At 42.6% G+C, this 23,943-nt stretch overlaps 1 protein-coding gene across 4 annotated transcripts in view; it reads left to right on the top strand.

Annotated features, from left to right (window-relative positions):
• The window catches only part of LOC144784431 (multidrug resistance-associated protein 1-like), a 1,265,484-nt gene that overhangs the window by 256,582 nt on the left and 984,959 nt on the right, over positions 1-23,943 (top strand). For all 4 annotated transcript variants that reach the window (XM_078663181.1, XM_078663182.1, XM_078663179.1 and 1 more), the window contains exon 2: positions 9,533-9,709. In XM_078663181.1, the coding sequence (XP_078519307.1) occupies positions 9,533-9,709 (177 nt within the window). The remainder of the gene's footprint in view (positions 1-9,532; positions 9,710-23,943) is intronic.

The following is a 23,943-nucleotide window of genomic DNA, read 5'->3' as shown; positions in this document are numbered from 1 at the left end:
TCAAACTCTATTCCTAGATACTTAAAGCTTTTCGGTTGCCAGAAAAAGCCAGATCCGCCCATAATGCTCGTCGCCTATGTTATTGAGTAGTTTCACCTCCGTCTTATCTTTATTAAGCTTGTAGCCTGACACTTCCGCAAAGTCTGCAATAGAGGACAACAGGGCCGGGATTGCCAATTCCGCATTTTCAGATACTACTAGAACATCGTCCACATAGGCCGAAATTTTGACTGTGATTCCTTCAAAGCAAATTCCTTTAATTTGGTCATTATTCCGGAGAGAGTAGAGGAAGGGCTCGATGGCAAGTAGAAAAAGGGAGGGAGAGAGGGGGCAACCCTGTCTTGTACCTTGTTCCAGGTTAAATGAGGACGAAAGGCATCCGCCTGCTCGTACTCTCGCTGAGTGGTTAGAGTATAAGGCCATTACCATTCTAGTAAAATCTGTCCCCAACTTAAATTTATGCAGAGTGGCTTCCAAGTAAGACCAGTCAACCTTATCAAAGGCCTTCTTGGCATCTAAAGTCACTGCCACAGTTGGGGAGGTAGTGGACTTTGCTCTTTCCAAAATGTGTGCAAGGGTACGTGTGTTGTCGCTGGACAGCCTTTTTTTTAGAAACCCTACCTGTGACGGATGTACGAGTTTGGGCAAGACCATCTGAATCCGCTTGGCCAATATCATAGCATAAATTTTACAGTCAAGGTTGATCAGCGATATAGGCCTGTAGTTCTTCGGGGACGTCGGGTCTTTCCCATCTTTTGGGATAACCGTAATAATAGCCTCTGCAGGGGTACCATGGACTTGTCCACTATTGGTAAAGTGATCATATAAGTCCTTGAGAAGCTCTACCAGGGCTGAGGAGAAGCTCTTATAGAACATAGCGCTGAACCCATCTGGGCCCGGAGCTTTCCCGATTTTGAGGGTTTTGATGGCGTGGTCAATGTCTGCCGAGGAAATGGGAAGGTTGAGGTCGATCTGGTCTTGCAGCGAAAGAGAAGGAAGATTGCAATTATTTAAATACTTCCCTAATTTTGAGCCATCAAGCTCTTTGTTTTTACTATATTGGTTGTTATAGAAGTCTTGAAAGAGGTCAGCAATTTTGGCGGGGTCTGAATGTGGAGTCCCTGATTTATCTACTATACTCTTAATAGCTGTTTGCTGTAACTTGAATTTTAGATAAGATGCAAGGCTTTTACCTGCTTTATTTGCGTGACATAGCCGGAAGTTCTTGTGGTTCTTAAGCCAGATTCCAGCCCTCTCACTGATTATTTTGTTATACTCGTATTTTTTGTTCATCATGCCATTTAGGACCAGAGGATCTTTAGAAGCTAAGTGTCGCTTTTCTAGTGTCGAGATCGCCTCCTCTGGACGCATTAGAGTGTTATTGGTGTCCCTATTCATAGCTGCACACATTTTGATTAATACTCCTCTAACCGTGGTCTTAAGAGCCTCCCATCTTGTAAGGTCCATAGTATTCCCTTTTTTATTGTGAGCAAGATAATCTTTTATGGCTTCCTCAATAGCCAATCTATTTGCGTCTTTCTTCAAGACCGCATTGTTGAATCTCCACAGGTTGATTTTCTAACCACATTGTGCACTGCCAGAGTCATCGTGATGCATGAGTGATCCGAGATTACACGCGGTTCAATGGAGGTTTCCTCAATGTCGGCAGAGGAGTGACCGGAGGCAAGGAGGTAATCTATACGCGAGTATGAATTGTGGGGGGGTGAGTAAAAGGTATAATCTCTCCCCTTTGGATTAATCAATCTCCAGGAATCAGTCAAATTGAATCGGGAGCAGCGGTTAAGGAGTGCTTTGTGTGAGCTGTTTGAATGGAAGGGACAACAAGAGTTTCTGTCTAGGAGAGGATCCAGAGGGAGATTGAGGTCACCACCGAGAACATGTGTTGCAATATCTGGTATCATGTTGATGTGGCTGCATAGTTCCTTCCAGAAACATGGATCGTCCTTATTAAGGACATAGACATTAGTTACATAAAATTCTTTGTTGTCCTTTGACAGTTTTGTGGAGACCCATCTGCCTTTGGTGTCAGCAATACTCTGCAGAACATCGATGTTGGCTCTTTTCGCAATTAAAGTTAAAACCCCGTTTCTTTTCCCCAGGGCATCAGAACCAATTGCCTCGCTGTACCATTTATTCTTCATAGAGTTAAATTGTGGCGAATCAATTTTAGTTTCCTGCAATAATATTATGTCACCCTTTTATTTGTGTATATAATCGAGTATTTTCCTCTTCTTGATTGAGTGATTAATGCCCTTGACGTTAAGTGATACTATCTTAATAGACTGTTTAGTTAAGGCCATGAGAAGGGAGGAAGTGTGATAGGTAGTGTGCCACGGTATTTATTTCCTGAGGTGTGCTAGCCGTTATGCGCTTGTCTGATATGAGGTAAAATGACTATAGACTGGGCGAAAAGTGAAGGAATGTGTTTACAGGTTGAGCACTGTCACTGTCACAGAGGTAAAGAGCGCTGCTGCTTAAGTACAAAGTCAGGCGAAAGTACAAGAACAAAGAAAAAATAAATAACAATATAAACAAGATCCCTCCCCAACCCCCCCCACAACCCAATCCCACCCTCCCCATCCCAAAAGTACGGATGTATGACGTTACAACTCATACTTTTACAACGCATACCATTACAACAAAATTTTTACAACGCAAAAACTATTACAACGCATGTATTTACAACGCATGTTTTTACAACACAGGTACCTTTACAACGCATACCATTACAACGTAAGTATTGGTAAGTATATATTAATTTTTTTAATTTAAAATAATTAAAAATAATCTAATTTAATTTAATTTAATTTAATGTAATGTTATTTAATTTAATTTCATTTAATTGATTTAATTTAAATTTAATTTTATTTTATTTTTACCCTGTACCCCTGTACCCCAAAAACCCAAAACTGACCATGAACCCTAAAAATACCCCTGTACCCCAAAAACCCAAAACTGACCCTGAACCCTAAAAATACCCCTTTACCCAAAAACCCAAAACTGACCCTGAACCCTAAAAATACCCCTTTACCCAAAAACCCAAAACTGACCCTGAACCCTAAAAATACCCCTTAACCCAAAAACCCAAAACTTAGCCTGAACCCTAAAAATATCCTTTTACCCAAAAAACCCAAAACTGACCCTGAACCCTAAAAATACCCATTTACCCAAAAACCCAAAACTGACCCTGAACCCTAAAAATACCCCTTTTCCCAAAAACTGAAAACTGACCCTGAACCCTAAAAATACCAAAAATCCAAAACTGACCCTGAACCCTAAAAATACCCCTTTACCCAAAAACTGAAAACTGACCCTGAACCCTAAAAATACCCCTTTACCCAAAAACTGAAAACTGACCCTGAACCCTAAAAATACCCTTTTACCCAAAAACTGAAAACTGACCCTGAACCCTAAAAATACCCCTTAAAAAACCCAAACATATAAAATTTAAAATATAATTATATACTTACGTTGTAATGGTATGCGTTGTAAAGGTACCTGCGTTGTAAAAAAATGCGCTGTAAATACATGCGTTGTAATGGTTTTTGCGTTGTAAAATTTTTGTTGTAATGGTAGTGCGTTGTAAAAGTTGCGTTGTAAAGGTTGTTTCCCCAAAAGTACACTAAGGACATGGCGACCAGGGAGAAAAGCAGCAACACCAGCTGCTCTCCCCCCATGGCGTTTGCAGAAATTGGAACAGCTAACGTTAACAGGTGTTATGTACACATCCTGGGTACATTGCTTCAAATAAACGGTCAGTACTAGGTACGGAACACAATTCACATCAGAAACATGCAAAGGCAACTGATACAACAAACACAAGCAACTTGTCTCCCAAAGGTGTGTCATGTGGCGATGTTGAAACACTGCCTGGATTAGCCATGAGACCCATAAGTGGACCATTGGTTTTAACGGATTTGGTGAACAAGCAGTACTAAAGTTAGGATTTTAGTTTACACCAAAGAATGCGAGAAACATACAAAACCACCACAAGTCGTCCAAAAGCGCGCCTTGTGGCACTGTGGAACACATCTTAAGTCAGTGTGCAATGACAACGCAAATCCATTGAAGGATCTAAGAGTGGAGCACTGACATATGCAGCACTCACCTCGTTTAGGTGAAGAGTGAAAAACAAGTGAAAAACAGAAATAGTACTCAAACACCGTCCTGACAAGCAGTGGAGAATATTTGAACATTGGGTCAGTCATATTGTAATGAAAGGCGTGTCCTACCATACCGCAAATCACCTCCTGCACCATAGGGCAATTGAGACGTACAACCTGCATAAGACCATAAATGAGACAATCATCGTCTCGTATCAACTTGAGACCTAAAACATAGGGTCATAAACAGCACCATGAAGTGAGTAACAATCAAGGATGAGTGTCAATAGGCTCGCTGGCGGGTTATTATGTGAACAGCATGGGACAAGCGAATTAGGTGCCGTCCTCGGGAGCGCTCGATGCAGTCGTGTCCATTGAAGACTCGTCCGGGCCGTCACGACATTTCTTCAGATGTGCTGGATCTGTAAATATTTGCGGAACCCCTTGAATCAGGACTCGGAATCTTGCAGGACCTACAAATCCATATTGATAATTGAGTGTGCGGAGCCGTGGTTGTAGGGTCAGGAAATTCTTCCTTAAGTTGACAGTTTCTTTGCAGTAATCCTGAGAAATGTATATTTTGCTAGTCTTCCACAATATGTGATTATGTTTGCGCATGAACGCCAAGATTTGCTCCACATGCTGATACCTGAGAGGTTTACAGATAATAGGTCTGGGGCCCCTTTGGCCTGACGTGATACGAGCTCCAACGGGTTGCTGAAGGAGAGATTGGTGGCCTGCGGAAACCAGGATTCTAGGAAAGTTGTGCATGATCCATCTTTATTATCTGCACCTTCTGGAATGCCAAAAATACGCAGGTTCCCCCTGCGATTTCTATCTTCCAATTCGGAGAGGCGCCGTGACATGGAGGTTGTTGATTTTTAGAGCTCTTTAAGGGATTTGCTCACCTTCACCTCCGAGTCCTCAAGTTGACTGATTCTACATTCTGTCTCTGAAACCCTGACATTTGCGTTTTTGATGTCCTGCCTAACCACAGCAATCTAATTTCTGGTTGATTTCGCGTTGTCATGAACCTCGGCGAGTTTAAGCAGTATTGTGTCCAACGTCGCGTTAATGTCACGCTTTCCTTTGGTTGGTGACTCTGGGTTCGGTGGCTCCGCTTCAATCTTTTAAGATTTTTGGCCTCTTTTTCTCCCATGGTGCAGGATATGGGAACTGCTAGAATAGGTTTGACTGGGTGTGATACAACGCAGTGGCAGCACAATGCCAGGTCTTGGTATGATGGTTGATTAATGCTGCCTGTGGGTTGACTGTAATTGAAGGGCCTGGATAGCGTAGTAAGGTTGTGGTTCACCAGTGATCGCTGAAGTTGTGTTTATACACCTGAGATCGGCTCCAGTACCACTATCAGTTAATGGCTGCAGAGAATGTCCCAATCGTCCGCCATCTTAGGGTCAGGCAAGGATGACAAATGGAGAGGAATCCACTCTTCGTCACTGAGAAGGCCAAGTAGCAATAAACCACCTAATGAGCTCCAGGTGTTTAAAGCAGCATAAGGCATAGTGCAGGCTGGAAGCAGATGTGGGCGCATGGCATGAAAGACTGAGTAGACGCGCTGTATCCAGAGCATGGCAATCCCTAGCGAGGCTTAACAGCGCTAAATAAGGCAGTTTAAGGCAGCAGTTGAGGCAACAGTAAGGAGCATGAATGCATGGAAAGTCGGTCACCGTTCAATTATATACGCGTGACCGACAAGTCGAGACAGAAGGAATGCCGGGATCGGGCCGATGCAGGCTCGGGAGGCCACCATTTTGTGAAGGGCTGCTTGCGGTACCTGAGTTGTGAGACAGATCAGCCAGTCTTTGTAGTTTGAGGCGGCTCCGCAGGCATCAAGTAGTCTGTGCGGGACAGACGCAGCGTTTAGGAGGAAAAGGCACCGGGTGTCGAGCGGGCCACTCGAGGAGGGCTCATTCCAGCGTCCGGGTGAGTCAGCGAGGCAGGCAGAGCCTCGCGTACAGTCTCAGATGGCCACAGCAGTCGGGCGGCCAGAATAGCAGCCAGAGACGCCCTCTGAACTTTACGGTAACGCCGTTAGCTTCCACATGTGTTCCGCTGATTTACCGCTCCATCAGAAGTAATATGCAAAGGCAGGAAATCACCGGAATTGTCCCCGAGATCGGCGCCACAGGAGGAGAGAAAGGCTTAAGCCGCCATTTTCTCCGGCGTCCAAACCACGCCCCCTCTTTCACAATCAGATTTTGAGCCAGAAGAGTGGAAAAAGGAGAACAAAGTAGGAAGAGAAAGACTGAAAAACCAGAGATGAAAAAGAACTTCCAACACTGAGATAAAGAGACAGGAAGTGTAGGGTGATGTAAGAAAGAGTCATGAGGTGAAAACAAGGCTAGGGTGTCTTGGTGTTCAGCAATCCCGCCATACAGCAGTGCTATTGGGCTCCTAAGTAAGACTTTAGACTCCTGTACTTATTTTTTTATTTTAATTTATTGTATTCATTGGACAAATTAAACACTGTAAACAGTTTTCTTTATGACCTAAAGTGCCACCAGAAATGTTTTGATCCAGTAGAGGGGAGGTGTGGTGTTCATTTTGCAACCAGGCAATCTGAGGTGGAATCTTGCCCAAATAGTGTGATTATGGGTGAATTACGGTACCTCATTGTATATTAGCCCTCCAAGTCTGTCAAAACTGGAGGCGCTTAGACATAGGTAAACATGCCTACTAAGCAGTGCATGAATAACTGTTTGTTTAAAGATGTGGACTATGTACTAAGTAGAGCAGCTTCGGGGTACATCACACATTCTCTTTGCAGCTCTAAGTCCTACCTGTATACAGTCCTTCAAAATGTTCACTTATGAACATGGCGGCCCATGAGAAATGAAGGCACTTGATACAAGCTCTTACTGCTCCAACAGTGGAGAACGGTGTAGAGATTGAATATTCAATTAAATTAATAATCCAGTTAATTCAAGTTGAAGGTTTATTCCATACAAATGAGCACGTCCTAATACATCAGCTGTCTGCAGGAACTGCCTGCCAGTGAATCCACGAGTACATATTAGAATACAGAACCTAGCAATTCAAATGAGTACAACTACATGCTTAAAGGGATACAACTACATGCTTAAAGGGATATACACAATAGTATAATATAATAACAAAGCGCATACTACATATCTTCCCTTTCCCCCCAAAAAACCAAACAAAAAACAAACAAAAAAAATACTTATGAACCATAAACTCCTTAAATTTCATTGGTTTCTTCACAGTTCTTCCAAACGAGGATTTTTGATCAATAATCACATTTTTGTCTCTTTCATCGTTAATATAATAATCCTCTGCAATTACATTCCCTTCTAAAGAATTAGATGGCAAATCTTGATTAAAGTGATTCTCATTATCATACACATCCTCTTTATCATTCTCATGTTTGTCAAAACACCAAAAATGTCCACGAGACTCGTCTATGGAAACCTGGGCAGAATCGCAAGGATTATTGACAACCGAAGGTTGTATCAAGGCTAAACAACTAAGATGCCATTTCTCACCATTATCCAAGGTAACTGAATTCTGATGAATCTTAGCAATTTTCTTCGGAGAACTAAACTTACTCTGCCCTTTACAAACCCTCCTAGGATTTTTAATAGAAACACATTGCCCAACACGCAATTTAACCGGTTTAGATCCATGTTTGGCATCATAATTAACCCTATTTTTAGTTTGTGACAGAACAAGATTAGATTTTATATCATCAATGTCATAAAAGCACATTTCATTATTTTTCATCCAACTAGGATTAGTCTTTGACAACAGTTTCCTACATCTCATAAGAGAAAATGGACTCTTAACCAAAGATGGATGGGGTGTCACACGATAAGCCCATAACATTTTCAATAACTCACTTTTCCACTCAAGTTTAGATTTAATGCACAACTGCAAAGTACTTTTAATAATTCTGTTAAGTCTCTTCACAACTCCATTGCAAGAAGGATAATACAACAAAGACAGTTTGTGCTTAATTCCTTTAGAGACAAAGAACAAATGCATTTCCTTAGGCTTGAATTGTGCACCATTATCTGTAAGAATAGATGAAGGACAACCTTGTTGTACAAATATTTTCTCTAAAAATTCAATTACACTAACAGCATTTACCTTGTCAACCACCTTTAACTCAAACCACCTCGAAAACAAATCCACCACAACAATGATAAATGTCACTGTTTAATCAAACCAATTGATAGGTCCCATAATATCCATCGCCAAATCCTCCCAGGGAAGACTTGGAGAGGTCACTTCTCCCAGTGGTGGATTGAAAGTTTTCTTAGATTTATCAGAAGTCTCACAACTAACACATGCCCTGACAAATTTCTCAATTTTACCATCCATTCCAGGCCACCAATATTGATCCCTCACTCTGGATTTAGTACGGGAAATCCCCAGATGACCTTCATGAGACAACTGTACAATTCTGTCCCTTAACGACTCTGGAGGAATTATTTTATCACCGCTGATCAGAAAATGATCCGACATAGAGAGTTCGTCCCTGACCTCCCAAAAAACTCTTAAACCATCGTCTAAATTCTTTTTAGAAAAATAATTCCAACCATTCACAACTTTAGACTTGACCATGCTCAAAGTAACGTCATCAGAATCAGCTTTAATCCATTTCTCTAAAGAAATAGAATCAAAAACGTTGTCATTGGAAACAACACTAGCAACTGAAAAATCATTCCAAGAATTCCTATCAGCCAGCCTCAATAATAGGTAATGAAAACCTACTAAAAAAATCTGCAATTACATTTTTAGCCCCAGGAACATACTTAACCTCAAACAAAAAAAGACCATCAGTAGTTAATAACCTTGTAAGTGGTTTGTGATCAGATCTCACATAGAAGAATTTTCCCCACACAAATTTTCTAAAATGCTCCAATGCCCACACAACAGCCAATGTTTCCCTCTCAATCACGGAATACTTTTCTTCCGTAGGAGTCAAAGACCTGGAAGCGAAAGCAATTATCACTTCAAGATTGTACTCAGAAATTTGACTCAAAACTGCTCCTAATCTCTTTGAGCTAGCATCCATGGTAACAAATGTGGTGGCAGCTGGATCAAAACCTTGAATATTTGGAGCGCCACAAACGGCTTTTTTTATAAACTCAAAAGCCTGCTGACATTCTTGAGACCAAGAAAGGGAACCTTGTTTTTTAGTAAACTCCTCATATGGTACGTTTTACGGCTCAATACTTGTCAATAAACCAAAGTGACAGTGATAACCTCTGCATTTGTGATGATGCGTCTGGGAGAAAATGTGTGCTCTTCTGTTGTACATGCGTGGCTTAATAAAACATAATTGTGCAATATGAATCTGTTACGCAGCAGTGCTTACAATGACATAGTTTGAGGCTGTAGTTATAATTATATTTTCGTTTTAGGATCTGAATCTGACGTGGCATACAGAAAACCCTGACTTTACTCCGTGTTTTCATAATTTGATCCTCTACTGGATTCCCTGCATCTATCTGTGGATCTGCGCGCCCCCCTACTTCACCTACCTCTGTCACAATGACAAGGGTTACATCCGGATGTCACACCTCAGCAAAGCTAAAACGGTAAGTACTTCGCTTCATCGCTTGCGCCTCTTTACCTTGTGTATTCTTACAGAGGATATTTCTTATATGTTTGTGGAGTGGTCATGGTAAATATACTTGACGGTACAATTCCATGCATGTACTCTAAGACTACCTGGCACAGACATGCACTTACTTACACTTACCTAGTAGTGTAATTAATTGTAGAGTATGTGGGTAAAATTGATCTTTTTAAAAAGGGAGGTATTCAGGAATCTCAAATTCTCTTAAAATGGGCATGCCTTCAGTTTAGGGTTCATCCAAGATTTGACAAAATGGTGGCAAAATCATGCAGTTGTTAGCGCAATTTTACCATAAATTGTCATAACATACTACACTGACTCACAATGGGAGAGACTGTAGGCATTCTCCACCAGTGTTGTTTTGGTAAAAAGGCCTGCACCCTACAACTATTAATCATCTGCCACCAAAGGTTAGTAGTGCTATGGCCTACTCATGGGGATAGTAGTTACCAATGTTAAAGTAGTGTCACTATCCCCCAATAAATTCTAGCACTCTCTTGGTAAGCATAAGGCAAACATTTATTTTAGCCTTGATTGGGAGTCTTACGTACTTGCATCACAATTTATCGCACCCAGTAAATACTGATACCCTTGGGATTGTTATTTATCAGGTGTAATCAAGGACAGCAAGCAAAAGTTTTGTACTAAACAAGAGGAATAGCATGCTGGTTTGGTGCTCACTACATGAACATTTGCACTCCCCTATATTTACAGGTGCCTTTTTCAGCCACTAAATTTCAACCGGTCTGACTTGCAGAAATGTATCGGGTGAGAGTCTGACGGTCAGATTTTACCAGAAAACTAATAATTCTGATACATGCGCTAACAGTGATTTGCACAGTTGTCAGCAGCTTGCACGGTTGATGTAATTTTATGAGGCAGTCTTAAGCGCGATCATATATTCTTTATGAAAAAACATCTATTGCATAGTGCCAGGTGTCTTTCCCTCTTTCTGTCTCTTCCACCCTCTTCAATCATTTTCTCAGTTTCAGTCCCTCCCTCAGTTTTTTCTGCCTAGCATACTTTTTGAGGCGTTTCCCATCTTTCTATCGCCCTCACTTTTTTGTGTTTCCTGCCTCATCCTCTCGTTCTCTTTCGCTCCATCTTTCTGACAATATTGCTCTCCCTCTACCCATGTTCCGTAACAAAGACTTGCAGCCCATCCTCCGTCACAGGTAACATTTGTTGGTCTGCATAAGCACCTTTTTTTCTGACATACAGGCCCTATCACATTCATGACTAATGTCCTGACATGCTGTTGAGTGGACCCTCAACTACAATGTACAGTGAGCATGATTAAACATGCTGCTATAAAGGGAATCTTAATAGCTGCTCATGTCTATTCATGTATGACCTTTACTCTTACTGTGGATTAATAAGAGAGTTGAGGTACTATGCTCAGTATCACACAATGTGATGAAGAGGGGAATCAGGGTAGCACATATAGTGATGAAGTTTTTACTGCTGGGTGACTAGCATGTCCATATGTATCCCAGCATGGTATGGATCTCACATAAGCAATTTATTTTCCTCCCTTCTTGTCCCCCATTACGTTTTGCCTGAACAGCGCATGTGCTCTGTTATGAAACGCAATGTTATCTTACTGAGGGTGCAGACGCTGCCCACTGCTTACCATTGGTTGACTTCATTGTTGCCTTAATTTGCTTGTTTCTTATTCATTAACTGCATAGGCTTTACTTCCTCTTCTTGTCTTTGTCCCACCCATGGAGCAATGACACACTACTATGTCCTCCCACTGCTTTCTTTTTCAGGTACCACTTTTTCTTTTTGTTTAAGCACTCTATGAAAGTACATTCATTTTCACGCTTTCTTAAGGGCTTTCAAGAGTATTGTGCCCTGATCCAGCTGATCATAAATGTTTTAAAAAGAAACTTCTGTGTTTCTCTCCCCCACGCCATACTCTGTATTCCTCTGTCTGGCTGTGTGCTTCTACGCGACTTCCTCTGCTTTGCCTTTTCCCCTGTGTGCTTTATCTGTGCCAGCTCAACGTTACCCTCTTTTGCTGCTTTATTCCCCACCCAAGCCCCATGTTGCTTCCCACCCAAGCACCCCTGCTGCTTCAATCTCTCATCCACTGTGTGCTGTGGCCTCCACAAGTGCTCCATGTTGCTGCCGTCCCCATGTTGCTTCCTCTACCAACTTTAAAAATTCACCCTCTTGCCCAGTTTTGCTTCTTCCCCTTGTCCCCCATGTTGCTTCACCCACCCATGCACCCCTGTTGCTTCTTCCATTCATCCCCCATGCTGCTTTGGCTCCCACCTATGGCCCATGTTGCTTCCACCTCCGTGTTGCTTCCCCCAACCTTTTTAAAAGCTTGCTCTCTGGCCTGTGTTTCTTCCTCCCCTTGTCCCAGTGTTGTGCCCCCCATGTTGATTCTTCCCCATTTTGCTTCCCACACCTGTCTTAAAAAAATAAGAACGCTTTCACTGGTTTTTCCTTTTCTTTTTAGTTACTGACCCAGCTCAGATCGGTAAATAAAAAAAAAAGTGCCTGCACTTTATTGTAGGCCTGTGCATGCGTGGTTCACGCACCTACAAAATGACTTTGCTGGTCAAGTCAAAAGCTTTTTACTTTTGACAAAATTCTTCAGGCATGCCATGAAGCACACCATTGGGTAGTCTGTGCCATATAGCTAAACCATTTGCAAAGCAGTAGGTTCCAAAGGCGAGCCCTATAGGCTTTGCCAATGCTTGTTTCTGTCTGTCGTTGAACATGTTGAAGAGAGTGGGTTAGTGTTGACCCCTGTGGAAACCCTAGTGTGATCGGAGTGGAATTGCACACAAACTGATTGACCTTGATTCTTTTGTTCTGTTGTGGGGAAATGAGGCGAACAATTTTAACACTGACCCAGAGAGTTCCATCCTGCATTCCAGTATTTCTAGGAGGTTGTCATGCTTGACAGTTGACGAGAGGTCGAGGAGGATTAGAAGTCAAGATTTGTTCTCAGCCAGCATTTTTAGCACGTCGTAAATTATGTGTGTAAGGGCCATTTCAGTGCTGTGACCCTGGCGAAAGCCAGATTGGAATTGGTCTAGGAAATGGAATTGATCTATATGGTTACATAGTTGGACATGGACCGATTTCTTGTGAAGCTTCGCCTGAGTTGGAATGTTATTGATTGGACAGAAGTTATTTAGGCCTTCGTGATCCGCCGAGGGTTTTTTCAGAATAGGGGTTACCTGCCCCGACTTTAGGCAATATGGAATCACACCTTGAGGTAGGGAGGCATTTACTAACTTGGTCCATAGTGGGAGTATAGACTTCTTCATCTCTTTGAAGAAATTCGAAGGTGGAGGATCACTGTAGTGGTTTGAGGGTTTCAGTGCTGTAGGAATATTGAGTATGGTGATATCGTCAAAGGTGTTTAATTGGTTCCAAGAGGCAATATTTTTGGGGGGGATATATCCTACGAGAAAAGGAGGCTCCATGGCAGGGAAGTGGGGGAGTGGGTTGATAAGGAGTATGACTGTAAGGTGGTTCATTACTGTGTGCAGATCATGTAGGAAAGTGTCCTTTTATGCATGGTTACCCTCATGTTTTGCCTGACAACTGATGCAAACTGGCTTGATGTACCCTGGGTCCCTGATGATCTGGGGCCAGATGTAGGAGCCTAAATACCGGTCGGTAACGGCCGATTTCGGCCGTTAACGACCGGTATTTAAGAATCGGCATGTATGGGCATAATTTTACAGATTCGGTAAATTTACCGATTCTGTAAATTTACCGATTCTGTAAAATACCGAATCGTTATTTTTACCGATTCGGTAAATCCCAGATGTAGGTGGGACTCTTCTGAGTCCCAAAGGCCCTACAAATTCGGTATTTTACCACCCAATCCAATTGGGTGTTAAAATACTGAATCCAGGTGTGTATGCACATGTGTGCATGCACACCTAGCCATGTGACAGACAGACATGCCCTTAGGGCATGTCTGTGTGCCACATGGCGCACATGCCTATTTTTGGGGTGCCAGAGGGTGTCAAAGTGGCACCCCCTGCACCCTTGCTGGAATCGGTATTTACCGATTCGGTAATTACCGAATCGGTATTTCCCATTGATTCCTATGGGCTTCACAGCCCATAGGAATCAATAGGAAATACCGATTCGGTATTTACCAAATCGGTAAATACCGAATTTTAACGATTCGGTATTTCCACATCTGGAAATACCTACATCTCCCCCCTTCATATTTACCGATTCATAAATACCGAATCGGTAAAATTCGGTATTTATGAATCGGTAAATATCATTTACCTACATCTAGCCCCTGGTTCCCAGGGCCTGTGTTTTTTCCCAAGACTATCTTTGTACCCACAATTGGCACATCTCTGGCCACAGGTAAGCAGCTTGTAAATGGTACCATGGGTACCAAGGGCACTGTGACCGGAGAATGCCTCTAAGAGCTGCAGCACCTATTATGCCACCCTTGGAAGCCCTAAACCTTAACACCCACACACTGCCATTGCAGAGAAAAGTGAAGAGTCGACATGGCACTCCTCCCTGTGTGCCATGCCTGCAACCCACTGCCTTTGGACTAGGTAAGTCACTACTCTAGCAGGGTGCACTAGCCTAAGGTGAGGGTACAGTGGCAGGAACCCTGTGCCCATACTGTGTCTAAGCCCATTCTTATACATTGTAAGTTTAGTAAAGCCATGAAGAGTATATGGTTTGGGAGTTGGTCATTACAAACTCCACAGCTCCATAATGGTTTTACTAAAAACTAGGAAGTTTGGTAGCAAACTCAGCACATTAAACCCACATTGATGCCAGTGTTAGATTTAATGTAACATGCACTCAGAGGGAATCTTAGAGAAGCCCCCTGAAAATCACCAGCCCTGGTGTGGTTTCTGAATGGCTGCCTGCCATTAGCCACCATCAGACAGGTTTCTGGACCCCTGGGTAGAGAGCCTCCTCTCTCTGGATCCAGAAACCAAGCCCATCCTGGGCAGACGTGTCATGCGTCTGTCCCCCAGGATGGGCTGGTTCCACAAAAGGGAAAGCGTCAATGTCCTACCACCTTTGGAAGTTGTCCCTGCCTTTTGCTGCCCTCAGTAACTGACTCCCACAGGTTCTGGAACCCGCTTTGGGTGGGAGAATCAGTGGGAAAAACAAGCAGAGGTGTCCTACCTTTGCCAACTCTACCCCTCAGGTGGGGGAGGTGAGGTGAAACACATATCTCAGTCCCCTCCATCTTGAAGATGGGGGACTCAGCCAATTAGGGAAAGACTAATACTCCCTCCCACTGGAGGTTGGCATAATAGGGGGTGTACCCACCCCAAGGAAGGGACCCATTGGTCCTGACCTACACACCTCTTTAAACACCCCTAAATATAGCATTTAGGGGCAACCCTGAACCTTGCCTCCTCGGATTAGGAGAAGAAAGAAGAAGGACCGAAGAGCTGTGCTGACCTAGGAAGAAGAAGAGGACACCAACTGCTTTGGCCACAGCCCTACCAGCCTGTCCCATCTACGACCTGCTTACAGCAAGAACCCCAGTCAGTCCAGTACCCAGCGACCTCCAGAGCCCAGAGGACCTACCCTGGAACAATCTTACAGACTCTGTCTCCCGTGAGCACCGGATTTACTCAAGCAAAGACTCAGCCACAGAATCCAGATTTTGGCGACTCCGCGATTCTGCAACACTCTGCACCCGTTAACCACAGCCCAAGTTTGAATGATCCAACACCGCAAGAATGTCTCCCCAGCGATCCTGACCTGGCATGTGGTAATCCTTGACCTCCCTCAAGCTTCAAGACGAGGCCTGCAGCTTCAACCTGAAGGACCGACCACCCCGCAAACGGTGCTGGTAAGAAAAACAGACACCAGAAGACACCCCTGCACCCGATGCCCCACATCCTTGGGTGGCCCAACCAATGGTGTCCAGCCATCCCTCAAGAACTCAATTGACCTCTCTAGCTGGTGGTCGCCTTCAGGAAGTCTCCCTGCCCGAGCCTGTAGCAACATTGCAGAAACAAAGGTCTCTATTGAAAAGCACAGGGTCCCCGATGTCCTTTATGCACCCTGCACCTGGCTGCCCCTGTGCCGCTGGTGGGGCAGCTCCTGTGCTGGTCGTTGGCCCCTGCAGTGCTGACTTTAACCCTAGGAGCTTTGCTTCCACACCAGAGTGGCCTGCTCATCAGTATTCCGTAACCAAAGGCCCCCTTAGCCTTATTGGCTAACATTGGGCCCCTGCACTCTGCACTCGGCCGCTCCAGTGCCTCTGGTGGTGCAATTTGAGTGCCCAATTAGACCTTGGGGAACCTTATTCCTAACCCCCAAAACTCCCACTCGTAGGTTGTGCACTTACCTGAGAAATTGCTAACACTTTTTCTCCCATAGGAACCCATGTTAAGAGATTTTGGCAGCCTAAAATATTGTGTTCAATTGATGTATGTATATAGAAAAGAGAACTAATCTGCAAAGTATAGAAAAGTTTTACAATGTATTGGTGTGGTATCTAGGCATACCACCCCAGTACTCAAAGTAATCCAAAAGTAACTAAAAAGTAATCTGAAAGTAATTACTGTGTAATTCAAACTGCATTTTAAAACGATACAAACCTGTAACAATTGCAAATCCATCCTCAATTGCATTTCTGTGTAAAGGTCTACAATTGAAAGTATATTTTACCTACCTGTACCAAGTCCTGCTTGGTTCCAGAAATAAAATACAAGTATACTTTTTTAATATTTACCCAATTAGTGTGGATTCAGTTTCTGAGTGTGTGCATCCATCTTGATTGAAGTGAATACAATAAATGCTAAACATACTCTCTGGATAAGTCTAACTGCTCGTCCACACTACCACAAAGAGAGCTGTTAGTACTTACCTAATTTAGCCTCTTCTGTACCTCTGGGGACTCTCTGGACTCTGTGCACACTATACCTTATTTTGGTACAGTTTGTGCAAAGCCAGCTTCCTATAGATCATTTTCAATCTTTTTCATCTTTTCAAGGAAGAAGGAGGAAAATTCCTCACAGTTTGGCTGAGGGCTGGACTCCGTTGGGGAAAGGATGGGATAACTATTGTATTGCAGTATGAATATTTTGAACAGCATTGTTGGGCGACTTCTGGCTCTATCAAGTTGGTTTCTGAAGATATTTGCTTTTGCACCTCTGATGCATTTATTGTAAATGCTCCTCGTCCATCTCAGGAGCTTACGGTGTTCAAGGGACAGTGAGCATCTCCTTGATAGTTCAGCTAGCCTGAGATTGTACCTGTATTTAGGTTACCGTTGAACCATGGTTTGGAGTCTTTGGTGGACATTCTTTTTAGTCGTAAGGGGGCATTTGCATCTAGAATGTTCAATATGGAATTGTTGTAATGATCTGTGAGGTCATGGACATGTGACATGTCAATGGGAGGAGGCAGGGTATTGTTGCTAAGGGATAGCAGCATTTCATACAGGTTTGTGTTTAGCATGAACCTTTTCTGGTGTCTGGGTTTCTTTAGTTTGGTTCAGCCTTTTTGTAATCCAAGATTCTATGATGCAGATGGTGATGCAGTGGTGGTCAGTCCAGTCACACAGGATGATCGATTCAAGTTAAATGGAATTGGTCTTAGCAATGATTAAGTCCAAGGTCGCACCCAAGATGTGGATGGAGATGTTGCAGAATTGGTTCGGGTTGAGGTCAACTAGGAAGGTTTTGAGACTGTTCAGTTCAAGGTCATTTGGGTCATTCCAGTGCAAATTGAAATGTCAGAGGAAGATCTGGGAACATTCCTATGTCAATTATTTGCAGGATGATATGGTCGCCATTTTGAAGAGGGGCCCACGTGTGGGGAAGGGGAGATGGAGACCTCAAGATAGAGGGCAAATCCAGAAAGTGTGCACCAACAGCAATGGAACCCAAAACAACCACAGTGCAGAGGGTCAGGCATAAACAGTGACGTGAATGAGGAAGGCAAACCAAGCCAGGGAACCGAGAGTTCACGGGGAGTCCACGGTAGATACAGGGCAGTGCTCCAGTCAAGACTAGTCAATCGCCAAAAACCAAGAGGAGAGATCTACAATTCTAGCAGGCAGAGCTCGAGCTCAGCAACCCAGCGATCTGCACATTATTAGAGCCAGCTGTTCCACTGGGTTACAGAGCCACCATAAACCTACAGGACCAGATGTCGCAGCCTTGCCAGAGTCAGGGGGAGCTCACAGCTCGAAACATTGCCCAATAGTACCAGGCTAGGCTCCGGAAGGGAGCAGCAGTCCAATCAGCGGCATTCCAGGAAAGGGCCAAAGACTCTCCGTGGCATGGAGCAAAGTGGATGGCCTGACTTAGAGAGGACGAGAAATCCAAGTGAAAATCGAAGAAGTGCTCAGGAGGTGGGATTGTCCCTAGCGCTCGACAGCCAGTCACCACCAGTCAGCTCCGGACAGGAGCAGTGACCCTCCACAAAGAGCCATGGGCATGTGAATATTCCTCACAAGACAACAGGGTCTCTAGTCAAGACCCCAAGGAAGCAACAGTTATGCACTCACCCTCTGAGCATTGGTGTCAGCACCACCAGGATAAAGTTGTCAGATGACATCAAGTCGGCCTGGACTCATCCCTAGAAGGCATAATAGGGGCATTAAATAGGTTTTGGATTAAATTATTATTTAAATAAAAATAAAAAGTCTAATCTTAAATTGCTCATTTTCATAGGCACCCTTATTAGTTACGTAAGTGATCTCAGGAATCTGAGAAAATGCAGCAACTTTAGAATGCAATTGGAGGAAAGAAGCCTAGGCGAGGCAATGAAAGTATTGTGCCAAATGGACTGAAAACCCAAATCCATCAAAAGGTTTTACAAAAACATATACACAATTGCATACTGACAATATCATTGTCTAGTTTATTGAATAGAAAAATATATTTTTTACTTTTTTGTTAACTTTTGTTTAAAAATACATGAAGTTTCCATAGGATAACATATGTTCATCAAGAATAAATACAAAAATACTTCACAAATATCCATAAAATATGTCGTACATTGTTGTTGGTAATCTCAGATATTCAGTGAATACATATTTCAAATAAATGTCGAAATAGATTGATGGAATGAATGAAATAATTTCTGAAAGTTTCTAAACAATAATTTCATTCATCGTATAGGAATTTATAATATAATGTGATAAAGAAAAAACGGCGGCATGCTGGCACTATGCGCTTTTCGGCGAAGCCTTCTTCAGGATTCCGTCTCAGTAAACACAATCTGGAAGTAATTCATCTGACTATCTTGTTTGAATGGAGGTGGTGGAAATCTCATAATTGGAGAATACTGCATTCATATTTTGAGAGGCGATGAGAGTACAGCGTTTTAAGTTTTCGAAAGATGGCTGCACGAAGATGGATGCTTTAGTAGCCCCGGCTTGGTATGGATCCAGACGGCCCAGGACATGGGCAGGAAAAGCTGCCGGGCTCCGCTGGTGTTCACATTTATTATAATGGACAGAAGTTGTTATGTTATATTTAATGATGTAGAGTTTCCAATAACAGAGTGCTGACCGGTATTGGAGTCACAGCGAGTGTCTGCGTGCAGAAAGATTCTCGACACCTTCAGAATGCAACAGAACCTCTGATCAGATTTCACATGACTACTTGTCTGTGCACAGGAAAAGCTTGCACTGGTTTCTCATGATGAACTGCATTTAAAAAAAATCACAGTGTCTGGTTCAATCTCCTTTTTGGTGTCTATGCCAAGTATTTCTCCAGAATTAATTGAAACGATTTCTACCATATAGAGCCTTCCATTCGAAAAATCAACCATGGGTCCAGATTATAAGAGTTAGTCTGGCAGGATGGGTAGCCATCCGCAACTTTGCACAGTGAATCTAATGAATGGTTCCCCCATCTCTAAGAAGTCGAGAAAATACTTTGCAGTTCAAACATCATTTAAAAATATATATTTTTTGCATAGAACGCCTGTCATATGCTTCTGCTGTTTTCTCACGTACTGACTCATGGGCTGCTCTGAAAGGTTCCTGGTGTGCTCACATAGGACTAACATGGACAAAAACAAGATTAATAAATGTTATCCAGGTTGACACCAGAACGATTTAGTCTCCGATGTGCAACAGAAGCACAGCAGTGGTATGGAGCAGCACCACCAATACGCCAACTGCGCTGCAGGCCATAGCCATTAAGCGCCACGGAGCTGGGTTGCAGAGTGTTGTAAAAAGGGGCGTGCCCTCTGAATACCTCTCTGCAACACAGCTCCCTGGCGCATACTGGAGATACCTGGTGGGCTAGTTGGCTCACAGGGGACCTCAGGATTGAAGAGGAAATAATTCCCCAATCTAAAACGCGCCACAGGGCGTGTTTGCACACATGTCACCTCAGGCCCCACCCCCTTCCTTCACTATTGAGCACAATATTCCTCTAAAATCAGTGGAACTACGAATTCCGATTTACTCACCTGTTATCACGAGAGACGTCAGTGCTGCATCTTTGAGCCCAGTACAGACACTGAAAAGTAAATCTAAGCGTACTTACCAGTAACTTGTATTTCCTTCCATAGAAATCTATTGTGTGGTTTTCACCAGAAAAGTTTCTAAGTGTCTATTTTTGAAACGTACAAATATTCCTGTAAAATCAGCCGAACTACGAATTCAGAAGACACCTCAGTGCTGCATCTTTCATCCCACCACTGATCCTGAAAAGTAATTCTAACCATACTTACAGTAACTTGAATTTTCTTCCATAGGCTAACATTGACTGGTTTCACTTAGAAATTCTTCTAAGTGTGGAGTTTTAGAACTTTAAAAAATTCCTAAAAAATCAGCCGAACTACGAATTCAGATTTACTCACCTGTTATCAGGAGAGACCTCAGTGCTGCATCTTTCAGCCCACTACTGATCCTGAAAAGTAATTCTAACCATACTTACAGTAACTTGAAATTCTTCCATAGGCTAACATTGACTGGTTTCACTTGGAAATTCTTCTGTGTGGAGTTTTGGACCTTTAAAAAATTCCTCTAAAATCAGCCGAACTACGAATTCCGATTTACTCACCTGTTATCAGGAGAGACCTCAGTGCTGCATCTTTGAGCCCAGTACTGATCCTGAAAAGTGAATCTAACCATACTTACCAGTAACTTAAATTTCCTTCCATAGGAATCCATTGTCTGGTTTTTACCAGAAAAGTTTGTGTCTATTTCCACAAACTAAAAATATTCCTAAAAAATCGCCTCTATGACTTAAACACATTCTTTCAACTGTTTACAGGAGATGCACCAGTGCTGGAACCAGGATCCACCACTGAGTAAGAAAAAGTAATGATAACACTACTTACCTGCTAAGTGAATTTCCTCCCTAGCATAACATTGGTGATTCTATGTGAAAAGTGCCAACTTTCAAAATACAATAATATTCCTTAAAAATCACTAATTTAACTAAAACACTTTTACTCAACCGTTTACAGGAGATGTCCAAGGACTGAATCTAGGATCCAGTCCTGTGGTTAGAAAAGTAATCCATAAAGTAACTAATTGCATTTAACTGGAAAAACACATTGAGGCCAATGTTGCTTTGTGTTTGAAATTGTGTTGCCCATTGTACCAACTGTAACTACTGTGCTTAAAAGTGTATTGCCTATTTGCAAAGTATTTAAACTAAAGTAATTCATTTTAAGAAAGTATATTTTGTAATGTAATGTATAATGTAATTACAATGTAATTTAAAAAATAACATATCTAAAAATAAATAGTTTGCAAAATGTAGTAAATCAGTATAAAAAAAATATAACAATTAATACATTTAAAAATTGTCATTTACAAAACCTTCAAAATTCACTGAAAAAAACAAAGGTTTCAGGCCTGATATAGTTGGGAATTAGCATTTAAAAAACCTTTGAAATTCACTGAAAAAATGGTAGGTTTTAGGGGTGTTATACTTAGCTGGACATTTCACTCGTACAAAGCTATTGAAATTCCTCCGTTATAGTTAGTCGTACTAACTATATCTCGCGCGCCCGCAATCCCCTGCTGATGATGTCACATATTACATCATTCATGACATGGTCAGTGAAATCACTGATGACATCTCAAAGGACATCACTGATGACATGCAAAGATCTTCTTAACCCCTTGGGTGCTCATGACGAGCTCAGCTCGTCATGAGGTACACCTCTCGTGTGCTCATGACGAGCTGAGCTCGTCATGACCACACCCATTAACCTTATGGCCCAGCACAGGAGGAAAATATCATCAGCAGCCAAGGTGTTAATGTGAACGACCTGACAGCACTGGAGCTACTAGAAGATCTACGACAGGGTCTCCCTATGGAAAATCCAAGGGCATCTATGACATTAACTGAGAGACTTTCATCTGTGGAAATTGAACAAGATGCACCTAGCAATGGTCTGAAACCCGTCTCTAAGTTCTTACCACTAATGCCTCCAGATGCCATAGACACCTTCTCGGATTTAGTCATCAGGGAGCTGATGAATTACAGAGACAACAAAAATCCCAAGAAGAGTCGCGATAATTTAACTAAGGCACTACGTCTGGCGGTCAGAAGTTTGGCAGAAGATACTTCCATTATTTGCAAACCATCTGATAAGGGAGGCAATGTCGTTCTCCTCTCCCGGGAACAATATGTGGAGGAGGCCATGCGCCAATTAGGAGATAAAGAATGTTATCAACTCTCTTCTAGGACTGTGTATTTCAAAAGTATCGAACAACTGCATAGTTTGTTGAAAAAATGGCATGACAAACTTATGCTTGACTTGGATGAATATCTATTCCTAAAGACCATCAATCCTATACTTCCCAAATTCTACCAACTACCAAAGGTTCATAAGAATAAGGACAAACCACCTGGGCGGCCCATAGTCTCCTCTATGGGTGGCCTGACGGAGAACCTTTCAAAATTCTTAGACCATTTTTTGTTTGAATCTGTGCTTAACCTCAAATCATACATCAAGGATACCAAGGACTTCATTGAAAACATAGAAAAAGTGGACTGGCAACCTACGTACTGTTTGATTACACTAGACATAACAAGTCTCTACACGTGTATAGAACACACGCAAGGCCTTCGAGCGGTCGAGTTTTTTAAAAAAAAACGACCATTAAAACTGGCAAAGCATAATGCGATGTTATTAGAACTTATCGAATTCTGTCTTCACAATAACATCTTTCTTTTCCAGGATAATGTCTTTAGACAGGTCTTTTGCACGGCGATGGGCTCCTGCTTCGCCCCCAGCTATGTAAATTTATTTGTGGGCTGGTGGGAAGAGCAGGTAGCCTGGGCCTCAGAGAATGAAGGATGGTCACGGAATATTGTATCTTGGCTTAGATACATAGATGACCTGTTTTTGGTCTGGAATGGTACCATAGTGGAAGCCGAACTGTACATTGGAGTTCTTAATAACAACAGCAACAATCTAAAATTCACTGGCCATGTAAGTAAAGTGACAGCTAATTACTTGGATCTCAATGTAGAAATAGTGGACGGGAAGATCAGGACAGCTCTTTATAGAAAGCCAACGGCTGGCAACAGTACCCTTCATGCGTCAAGTAGCCACCCCTGTAGCCTAATCAACAGTATCCCTTATGGGGAGTTCCTCCTACTAAAACGTAACTGCTCGATGAGCAGCGATTTTGATGCAGCGGCCAAAGACAGCTTTGATAGATTCCTGGCTAGTGGCTACAAGGTGGAACTCCTTCAAAATGCATTAACTAGGGTAGAATCTATACCCAGGAGGGATCTGTTTAATAAGAAACTGAAAAACACTCAAGATAACTGAAAATTTAGGCTCATTACCACTTTTTCACGTGATTCTACCTGGTTGAGATCCATCACGAAGAGACATTGGCATATCTTAAAAATGGACAGCATTATTGGCTCGGATGTACCTCCCGCACCCCTGATCACCTTTAGAAAAGCCCGTTCTCTGCGAGACCATCTGGTGCATAGTCATCTTGAACCAGTGGTTAAAAAAACAGGGTCAATACAGGAGGCAAGGGGATTCTTCCCGTGTGGTAGTTGTAAAGCTCAAGAGAAGGATATTGTCCTACTAGGTAAAGTGTTGCAGGGGAGTGAAGAAAATCAACAAATTCATGTCATGTCACACCACTTATGATGTTTACTGCCTCAAATGTCCTTGTAATCTGAAGTATGTAGGGAGCACCATTAATTCAGTGAAGCTTAGGATTCTCGAACATATACGGGCCATCGTAAATAAGGACTT

This window comes from Lissotriton helveticus, chromosome 10, assembly GCF_964261635.1.
Source record: "Lissotriton helveticus chromosome 10, aLisHel1.1, whole genome shotgun sequence".
Taxonomy (NCBI): Eukaryota; Metazoa; Chordata; class Amphibia; order Caudata; family Salamandridae; genus Lissotriton; species Lissotriton helveticus.
The sequence above is the reverse complement of the archived record's forward strand: the minus strand, read 5'-3'. Positions and strand labels throughout refer to the sequence as shown.